Source organism: Mastomys coucha, unplaced genomic scaffold (assembly GCF_008632895.1).
Source record: "Mastomys coucha isolate ucsf_1 unplaced genomic scaffold, UCSF_Mcou_1 pScaffold22, whole genome shotgun sequence".
Classification (NCBI taxonomy): domain Eukaryota; kingdom Metazoa; phylum Chordata; class Mammalia; order Rodentia; family Muridae; genus Mastomys; species Mastomys coucha.
In genome coordinates, this window is record NW_022196905.1 from 264,988,568 (window position 1) to 264,999,426 (window position 10,859).

At 45.9% G+C, this 10,859-nt stretch overlaps 1 protein-coding gene across 2 annotated transcripts in view; it reads left to right on the forward strand.

Moving 5' to 3' along the window:
• The window catches only part of LOC116070426 (putative thiamine transporter SLC35F3), an 85,469-nt gene extending 75,963 nt beyond the window's left edge, over positions 1-9,506 (forward strand). The window contains exons 3-4 of one of the 2 annotated variants that reach the window (XM_031341841.1): positions 4,831-5,164; positions 9,308-9,506. In XM_031341841.1, the coding sequence (XP_031197701.1) occupies positions 4,831-4,861 (31 nt within the window). In that variant the 3' untranslated portion in view covers positions 4,862-5,164; positions 9,308-9,506. The remainder of the gene's footprint in view (positions 1-4,830; positions 5,165-9,307) is intronic. The other variant, XM_031341842.1, reaches the window with a different exon arrangement.
• The last annotated feature ends 1,353 nt before the right edge of the window (positions 9,507-10,859 follow it).

Below are 10,859 nucleotides of genomic sequence, written 5' to 3' on the forward strand. Positions count from 1 at the left end.
ATGGAGAAATTCGCATGTAAATAAAGAAAATATCTAAAATAAAAAAAATAAAAATTTAAAATAAAATTTAAAAAAAAAAGGATAAAAAAGAAAAAGAAAAAAGAAAATGTCTTACAGATAGATCTAGCCACAGGCCAATCTGCTGGAGGAAGTTCTTCAGCTGAGGTTTTCTCCTCAATAGGTTTGTATTGAGAGCTGGAGGTAACTATGACGCATAGCAAAGCTTTCCCGTAACACTCCGTGGGGAGACGTGAATAAATTTCTATGCATGCCACACAGGGCAGTGGTGGCAGATCAAAGTTGTGGGTCTATTGGACTGACTTACACAGTGCGAATGAGGGGGGGGTTATAGGAGCATAAGCTGTGCCCCCGCCCCATTGTGGACGGCAATCTCATGGAAGCTGTATTATAGAACCTCCCTCTTAATCTTCCACTTCCTGGTGTCTCCCAGGGGCTTTTGCAGTTACCATTACTACAACCAGGCCAATATGACTTCTACTCTGAACTCTAGATGAAGTAAACATTTAATACACAATGGAGAAGACGCCATTTGAACTACAGCAAAAACTATAAACAACCACCTGGCGATGAACATAGGTGCCAACCAAGCAGGAGTGTGCAGATCCTGCACACCACAGTAGATCTTGGCTCACCTGTTATTGCACTTAGGTAGGGGCCACTGCCTGTGCCCCAAGCCCCAAGTCATGTCTGGCCACCCATCCTCAATGAGCCAGTAAGAATGAGCCAAATTGATAATGGAAAGCAGAAAAAGGTTTATTCAATGTGGCCACATTGAAAAGATGACAGAGATTCAGCAGACCCAAGTCTGTCTTTGGAGTTCTGAAGTGAGATCAAGGTTTGAATAGAGGGCCAGTCATATGCACACCTAAGCCGCATCAGTCAAGGATGACCCCGTCCACCACTGACCTACTGTGTAGGCTTCAATCTCATCTTGTGAGGTGATCTGACAAGTTGCTAGACCTGTGTGAAATGTATTTCTGAGAGACAAGTTCCCTTCTAGCTGGTACCTTTTCCTTCTTCAGGATGATATTCCTGGGGCAAGTCTCATGTCTGTGGGTCCATTGTTTCAAGAGTCTCTTCAGAATATCTTCATTTCTGCCAGTCTAGTTACAAACCCGCCATTCCTATGAAGTCCGAGCTCCAACATCTTCCAGGGGAGCTGAGTCTGGGATGAAGATGCTGTGGCTGGTGTGTTATGAGAATGCATCCCAATCAGCCCTTGCAGCTCAGGAGACTACAGTGAACTCGCTGAGGCGGAAGTAACTAAAAAGGCAGCAAAATACAGTGAAAACACAGCGGCTCCCTTCACGTGGGATCCGCTGAGCGAGAGTCGGGTGAGTGACCCTCTGTGTGGCAGAGATGGGCTTTGCAAAAGCAGATGGGGACACTCTCCCAAGCCACCTGTTTCATATCAGAACTAACAGCTGTCACTGCGGCTCATCGCCAGCCTCCACAGGAGAGAAAACTCATCTTGCAGGAGAGGCTCTGATGGTCTTTCTGCTTTATAAGAGCCCCTATGCCTGATATCACTGGATCAGATGGGCTATCACAGGCAAGGCTCCTTGGAAGGGGTCTATCCCAGATGTTGGTACTGGTTCCCAGAATGAGCAAAGTGACACCAGGCATGGAGAGGCTGGTTCTGTACTGCAGTGCATGCAGCTCTTCCTGGTCAGGCTCTGAAGGTCTGCCTGCCAGAAATCATGTGCAGGTTCAGTTAGTTCATGGGCAAGGAAGCCAAGAGCAATCACCCTTCAGAGGTGAGCTTTATTGGAAGCTAGCTAGCTACTGCCTTGCAACTGTGGGAATCTATGACTCGGCCTTGTCATTGCAGAGTGCTGTGGGGGGATGGAATGTCATGTCAGAGACATGGTGGCGTGTGAAATGATTCCTGTTAAAACCTGAAGGGGTAATTCAAATGAAACAATAAGGGAGATCAATTCCAGATGCAGTATGATGGGCAGCCTGAAGGGAGATGGAGTACAAGCATACATGCCAGCTAGAGGGTCTGTGGTCTAACACTGCAGATGGACCCCTTCAAACACCACACTAGTGACCATGTTTACACAAATGGAAGTGGTGGGCAGCTTTTGTATTTGATGTGTTAGTCTCCTCTTCTGGTGTGGAATGTCATTCCACTTAGACCTACAAAGATGACCTGAAGCCTATGCCAATGATGCTCAAGAGCAAGGCATCCTCCTGGTCCCCCCAGACTCTCTTGCTGTCTGGTTGAGTCTCTCACCGTTCATCACAACAGCCTTAGAACTCAGGCTAGAACAATCTTGGTTTTGCTAGAGTGGACCCCTGTGGGCTGCAAATGTCCTGAGCTGGCTTTATTTGTTGGAGTGTTTGCTTGCTCACATTTTGGTGGACTAACAGACTATAAACAAACTGTTCAAGGAACGTGAACGGGCTTTCTTTAAAGAAAACTTACAGAAAATCAGGAGGTCCATGAAAGGGCTCCGTTTGTGATAGCTTCTTTCCTCTACCTTTTTCCATGTTTGTGTGTTTGTGTGTGTGTGTGTGTGTGTGTGGTGTGGTGTGTGTATGTGTTCACATGTATGTGGACACACCAGTATGTTCACGAATGTGGAGGCCCTGGGATGATGTCAGTAATAAGCACAGATGGCTCTTCTACCTTGTTCACTTAGGCAGGGCCTTTCAAGTCCAGGGCTCGCACATAAGGCTAGTCTTGCTAGCTAGCTCTCTCTCTCTGGGGACCCCCCGGTCCCCACAGGTGGGCAACCATGTATACCTGACATTTCACATGGGCACTGGGGATTCAAATATGGGCTATAACCACTGAGATACCTCCCCAGCCACAGTCGTTCTTGACTGACAACTTGCTAGGGTCTGGGATCAACTAAGAGGAATGCCTCTGGACTAGACTGCAGGGTCCTAGAAGGTTTAACTGAAGAGAGGCCTCCTGCAGAGTGAGTGGCACCTGCAGCTGTGTGAGGTGAAAAGCAGGGTGGCTCTTGCCTCATTCCTCTGGACTAGACTGCAGGGTCCTAGAAGGTTTAACTGAAGAGAGGCCTCCTGCAGAGTGAGTGGCACCTGCAGCTGTGTGAGGTGAAAAGCAGGGTGGCTCTTGCCTATCAGCATTTGCCCTGTGAGAGCATCTGCCCAGTTGCTGCAGCCAGCACTGTCCTCCTTTGCTGCCTGGGGGACCCAGTTCTCCCACCTTCCAGCATGGACTGAAGAACTGTGGCTCTCCGGGAACCCATTGGGTCTCCAGTACCAGATTGGAGCTTTGAGGCATCTAGCCTTGGGTGTTGAGTGATACCAGTTTCTTAGCCTTCAATGTGAGACAGTCGTTGAACTCCTAGCCTATATCACGTAAGCCAGTCTATTAAATCCCTTTGTAATATACCCTCATCCTAATTATCAGTTCTGCTCTGCTAGAGAACCTTAACCGGGGCAAGACATGACTAATCATCACAGAGTTACAAATTAAAACCACCAAAAGGGAATTGGCAAGATGGCTCAGAAGTTAAGAGCACTCGTTACTCTTGCAGAGACAGACCCTGGGATCAGTTCGGAGCCCTTGGCAGCTCACAACCACCTGTAACTCCCATGACAGATCCAATGCCTTCTTCTGAAGTGAACTGTGAACTTCTTCACAGTACTCCAAGGGTACTGTGAGCACATGGTGCACAGACATACAGGCATACGACATACAGACATGCACTCACACACAAAATAAAATGATAAGTATCGTCTGCTAGGGGTAGTATTGCACACTTTAATCCCAGGGGATCTCTGTGAGTTTGGGGTCAGCTTCGTCTACATAGTGAGTTCCAGGCCTGCCAGGGCCACACAGGGAGAGCTTATAAAGAAATAAACAAACCAAAAATCCAAAAATAAAACAAAACAAAAACCAAGGGTCTACAATCTTATACCCATCAGAATAGCTATTGAAAGAAAGCACAAGGCAGTAAATGTTGGTGTTATTTCACACTGTTAGGGGAATACAAATTAATACAGCCACTATGGAAAACAGTAAGGAAGTTTCTCAAAAACATAAAAATAGAAACCACTCTATGGTCCAGCAACCCCAGTCCTGGGGGTAGATATTGAGTTGAAAGCCATATGTTGAAAATGCAGCTGCATTCCTGTGTTCCTGCAATGCTCTTCTCAACGGGTCAGAAACAGAAGCAGCTCCTATCCTTGAAAGGCATTGTACTCAGTGAAATAAGGTAACCCCAGAAGGACACATATTACATGGTCCTAGTTATATAGAGAAACTAAAATGGACAAATACACGCAAACTATAGGATGGTGATTTGCAGGAGCTGGCAGTTGTAGGAGGAGCTAAGGATAGAAGGAGAAACGTTAGCCAAAAGGTAAAAAGCCTCGAGTTCATCCAGTGCACAGTACAATATAGTCAGCAGTATTGTTTTGTTAAGAAGTTGCATCCTCTTATGTTGTGTGTGAACTAGATATCTACATGGTAATTTGTCTATCTACATGTGTATCTATAGGAGAGTATGCATATATGTATTATTATATATAGGTAAGAGCCCACACTCTTCCTGCTATTCCAACCTGTACGTTTTCCCCTACCCAGACCATGCCACTACCTCCTCAGAGCCCTGACATGTTAGCTGCTTAAACAGAGGGGACAGATCTGTGGCAGTCAAATGAACACCCCTCTGAGAAGAATTTCATACATTGGAAAGCAAATGTTTTCATGAAAGTTATTTGAGGGCACCAGAGAAAAATTCCAGCAGGGACTTGAACACCAAGACCCCAGAGTGGAGGGAAGCACGGAGCGGGTCTCACATCTGCCGCTGCTCTTTCCTCTTGCAGACTTTCCCTGTTCACAGAGTGGATCTGCTGAGCCAAACAGAGCGCATTAGCCAAGACCATGTGACACACATTGAGACCAGAAGACAAATCCAGAAACTTATTGATGTCCGCATGGCCGTGGGTCAAGACCCATTAAAGATCCCAGCAGGAAAGAGCCTACCTGAACCCAGCTTCTTCTTGAAGTTACCTCACAGGCAGGCACTGCCTGATGCCTGAGTCACAGAGAGCTGGGGTCAGACCAAGCAGAGAGGCTCCACCAAGTCTTTACTTTGGTAGTTTCATGCTCCTGGGGAAAAAAACTGGACTTCAGACCCATCCAGCAGGAGAGATATTGGTAAGAAACCGTTGCTTTCAGTAGCAACTGTTCACTGATAGAGCTGTGAGCTAAGAGTAGAAGATACCAGAAAGGAAGAGATGCACACAAGCTAGTTGAAGTGGCACCTTCATGCCAAAATAATAAACTAATAAATGAATCAATCAATCTCAAATCTAAGAAAGTAGCATCAGCTGCATACAGCTGTATGATTTTCATAATCAGCTCTCATCAGTTTTTTTAAAAGCATAAATAAATCTTGAAAGAAACTCTGGACCTGATGATTAAATAATAAGCCAAGATAAAATATGACTTAGACGCAAAGCCAGAGAAGCCTTCTATTTTGGAGCTGTTACGTGAAGACTGCGAGGTGACTTTAACTAATTTACTCATGTGAACACACACAAACATGAAGACTTTCACCAGAGAACCTGACACCTTTGAAAAGTGATAAATGCTAGAAATGAAAAAGCACAATGACACAGATTTAAGGTCTGTAGGTGGGCTTAACAGCAGGTTAGACACAGCAAAAATGACGATCCATAGCTGAAAAGTCACTAGAAGTACTCAGGGTGAGCCATAGATGAGGGTGGAAATGCTAAAGAGAAGCAGACATACACAAAGGGAACTCGTGTATCACCAGAATCCCAGGAGTAACAAAGAGAGAGAATACACTGGCCAAGAAGTGCCCAAAACTGATGGAAGATATCAGACCATGGAGTTACAGATTCCCACTGTGGGGGTAAAAAGCACATTGTAACAATATATCAAAGCAAAGAACATATAAAATGCTAAAGATAAGCCAATGAAAACACTAGCTAGTCATCAAAAAGGGCAAAAAACGAAAATTTGTAACAGACCTTTCAATAGAGAGACTGGAAACTAGAAGAAGATACAATGTTACATTTGAAGGGCAGAAAGCGTATGTGAGCCTGGAATTCTACTTGAATTCCCAGTGGAGTTGGCCTTTAAGAAAAGAAGACAGGATGGAGAGATGGCACTTGCTGCTCTTCCAAGGCCAGAGTTGGCCAGAGAACTCAACTCTGGGTTCCCAGCACCCACGTCTAGAGGCTCTAGCTCCAGAGAATCCAACACCCTCTTTTGGCTTCCACAGGCATCTGTATTTACATGCACACACAAACACATGTGTACAAATAATAAATAAATAAATAAAGTTCAAATAATGAGAAAACAAAGCAATGATGCTTTCAGGAAGATTGGTCCACACTCGGACTGTCTTAGGGTTTTACTGCAGTGAACAGACACCATGACCAAGGCAACTCTTATAAGGACAACATTTAATTGGGGTTGGCTTACAGATTCAGAAGTTCAGTCCACTATTATCAAAATGGGAACAGGGCAGCATTCAGGCAGGCATGGTGCAGGTGGAGTTGAGAATCCTATGTCTTCATCTGAAGGCTGCTAGTGGAAGCTGACTTCCAGGCAGCTAAGATGAGGCTCTTGAAGCCCACACCCACAGTAACACACACAATCCAACAGGCCACACCCACCCCAACAAGGCCACACCCACTCCAACAGGACCATACCTTCTAATAGTGCCATTCCCTGGGTTGAGCATATACAAACCGTAACAAGGAGGGATGCTTAAAGAGACTCCTGGAAGAAAGAATGGCCCCAGATGGAGGGTCAGTGTCTCAGGAACATATGGCTAGATGTAGATGTAGGTACTGGAATCTTAAACAGCAATGATGACTCCTCAAGTTTAAGACTGTATAGAATAAAAATCTATATCGTGAATGGACCAAAATTTAACAAGGAAGCAGGAGTAGGAGTGCCGTGAAGTGCTTTAATTGCCCAAGTGATAAACTCATCATATAAGATATACTACAGCCATACAGCGGACTATAGCTCAGCCTTAAAAAGGAAGGATATTCCAGCACTGTCTGCCGCTTAGCTGAACCTTGAAGATGTATGTGGCAAACACGTTCCATTTCTGTAAGGTCCTAAGGTCACTGAATTCAGAAGGCAGGTGTAGCATCGCAGCCTCTTGGCAAGGAGAGAGAGCAAGAAGAACATTCTTGCTTCGTGGGTTCAGAGTTCAGGGCAACAAATGAGAAAATTCTCCAAGTCATAAACACACTTGACGCTATTAAGCTATATCATGCAGAAATGAGTCAGAGGGTAAAATTCACATTGTATTTTACCAAAATTAAAAATTTTTAAGAAAGAAGGGGAGAGAGGTGGAGAGCCCATCTTGATACAAACTTGACTACATATGAGAACTGCATAGAAAAATTAAATATTCTACAGTCATATACACATTTAGTAAATTAAATATCCTATAGTTGTATACACATTTAGTAACTGTGACTCATATTTCATTTTTTTGGATAAAATTTCCAATGATCTTACTCTTCAGGATCTCAAAAGTTAGGCAGAATCATTTTATAAGTCCTGGGACTGATGAGTGCCAAGTGGTGCCTGATAGGTTATTTCTCTGCCAGTGAAATGAACCAATTCAAGACAGATTAGATTATATTAAAGACAGGTTTATTGGGAAGCTGTTTGCTGGCCCAAAGGATGAGGCCAGGAGAGTTACTAAGGAGGAGAGGGGGCAGGGGGAAGAGAAGGAGAACAAGGGCTCAGAGAGAGGAGGTAGAGGAAGAGAAAGAGGAGGAGGAGGAAGAGGAGAAGGAGAAGGAAGAAAAGGAGGAGGAAGAAGAGGAAGAGAAAGAGAGCATGAAATGCCTGGATTATATAGACAGGAACTTCTAGGGGAAGGGCAGCAGCTCCTGGACTGGGAAGTTCAAGGATTGGAACAGAATATGCTAGGTAGGGGACTACAGGGTCCTAGGAGGACCTAGAGGCCAGGTCTGCTTTGATAGGTAAAATATGTACCTCAGTCCCTTGTCCCAGGTCTGAAACCAAACAGTGCCATTCACTTATGGTGGTAACAGAGATGCAGCGCTGCTGTTAGAAACCACTCATGTTCCCTTGTGAATCACATTGTGGGAATCCTGTCCCTCTCAGGCCTGGTGAGGTGCCTGGAATTTTTGCAGAAGGTGATGGAACCCTCAATCTGTTTGTTTTAAAGTACTTTAGTCTTTCTGGACCGCAGCATGCTTAGTTGCAGATGGTTGACTAGGTTAGGCTTTGGCGGTAGCCCAAGTGAGAAGGACAGTGGTGTGGACCCAGACCGTGGCTGTGAGCACAATTTATTTAAGAACAATAATCGTCAGGACTTGGTGATAACTTTGATGTGAGGAAAGAAAAGGAGAAGCTAAGAGTGAATCCGAAGTGGCTGATCTGGGTCAAAACATGATCCATGTTACTACCAGCTAAGTGAGGCTTGCAAGAGGGAGAAAGCTGGATTTAAGGTGCTGGGGTGTCCAAACACACCAAACTGCCTAAAGAAACCAGATGGATTTTGGCCCCCACAGAATGGGTAAAACTGTTCTCTGTTTATTCAGAGAGTAAGCTGAGGCTGTAAAGAGAAGCCTGGAGCAATACCTCCAGGTGGAGGGACATAGGAGGCCCTATGGATCACTACCTCCAAAGGGCAGAAGGTATAAATGAAGCTGGAACTGGAAATGTAGGGGGAAGAGAATCTTGGGGAGTGAGCTGAGATGGAAGCCAGGAGGGCACCCTGGGAGGAACAGGCCATGATATCAGAGGCTTCCAAGCACCCCCTTGGAATCAGCGATGTGGAAGTTAGGAGTGGATGCTCTCAGGGTCTGGTGAGCTGAGGGGCATGTGCTGGGTCAGGACTGCCAGAGAATGATAGAGGGAGAGGTCGGATGCATGAGTGGAGAGGAGAGAGCAGGCTAAGGCTGACACCTGCTTAGGTGTCTCGAGGTGGAGAGAGTAGTGAAGGAGGTGCTTAAGTACGCAGCACCTCCTGCTCGGTGCCTGCTTACTCCAGACTTGCCTCTCCCTGCTTTGGAGGCCTTGTAGAGACTCTCCCCTGGTGCTTTTCTTAAACAGACTGGCTTCTGTGCCACCACACCCTTCTTCCTCCAATTCTATTTCCTCCAAACTAATGTTATCCCAAGGTAGGGATAAAGGTGCTTTTTTTATTATCTTGAGCATGATGAGGTTGTCTACTGACTACTTCCCTTCACAAACAACCCCGCATTTCTCCTGCAGGAATGTTTGTCTTTAAAAAAAAAAAAATTCTAATTTGTCTTGCTATTTTTCCGACAGTGTCTCAGAAATGTACGGTTATTTCCTCTGATGTCGATTAACAAGACTGCCCTGGGCTCTGCCCTTGTAGCAGAGCCTCTCCAGGCACAAGCTAGACACTCTTCTGTCTGCATTGTTGCCCCTGCCTGCTGATGCTGCCCCTGCCTGATGCTGCTGCCCCTGCCTGATGCTGCACCTGCTACTGCTTCTGCACCTTCCTACCCCTGCTGCTGCACCTGCCTGCTGCTTCTTCACCTTCCTGCCCCTGCTGTTGCTACCCCTGTTACTGCACCTGCCTACCCCTGCTGCTGCTGCACCTGCCTGCCCCTGCTGCTGCTCTCCCTGTTGCTGTACCTGCCTGCCCCTGCTGCTGCTGCTGCCCCTGCTGCTGCTGCTGCCCCTGCTGCTGCACCTGCCTGCCCTGCTGCTGCACCTACCTGCCCTGCTGCTGCTGCACCTGCCTGCCCTGATGCTTCTGCACCTGCCTGCCCTGATGCTTCTGCACCTGCCTGCCCTGATGCTTCTGCACCTGCCTGCCCTGCTGCTGCACCTGCCTGCCCTGCTGCTGCACCTGCCTGTTGCTGCAATGTTTCCTCAATGTTGAAGGCATAATGGCTGTCTAGCTTGTGTTTCTGTTGTTGAGATGCCCAGTCCTATTATGGTTTCCTATCCCATGACATATTTTGTTCCTTTCGTTTGTTTTCTTGGGATGTTCTCACTTTATAGCCCACACAGGCCTCACACTTATGCCCTCAAGCGCTATCACACAGGTGCACCCCTGTCTTTACCCCTCAAGTGCTATCACACAGGTGTGCCCCGCCATGTCTAGCTTCCCCTTGGAGGCTTAAAATTACATCTTTATGCCTTTATTTCAGAAAAGCATATGTTGTGTAGTTCTGTTGTTGCTCAGTGCCTGGTGGGCCACCGTGGTTTGGAGCTCTGTCTCCTCTAGTTCTCCGGGCTCTCACCCTACTTCCTTGTTATTTTCTCTACTTCATTTCACTATTTCTTCTTCTAGCTGCATCTCTGGCTTAATGCTGGGCTTCCTGCTTTATCTCCTGATTTCACTTTCTCTCATTTTGTGAAAGATCATTTATATTCCAATTCTGTTGATTTTTAAATGTGTTTGCCTTACGTTTAGCTTCCAAGATTCTTTTTCACAACCCCTTCTTCGTGTTTCATAAGTGCAATTTATTTCCTTATCTGCTCACCTACCTGGGTGAACCATTCAAGGTTCAGCTGAGGATCTGTGTCTTTTGTGGCACCTCTTCAGTGGGCATGTGATTTCCATGGCATCTTTATATTCCGCTCATGGGCTGTCTGCGATGTCATATGTAGACTTGTTCTGCTTCCCAGTGGAGGGATCAGTCTTACTCTCCCGACTGTTCTATACAATGGATCTGGGACTACTCTTGAAAATTCAATATGAAATAACTAATTTTAAATCTTTGATAGAAGAGTTGGAACTCAAGATAATTGTCCACAAAATAAAACCAAGATGAAGAGGAAAAGGACAGAAGAGAAAACAGATCACGAAGCCCCAAACTGTAACCCCAATGTTAAATTAAAGGGA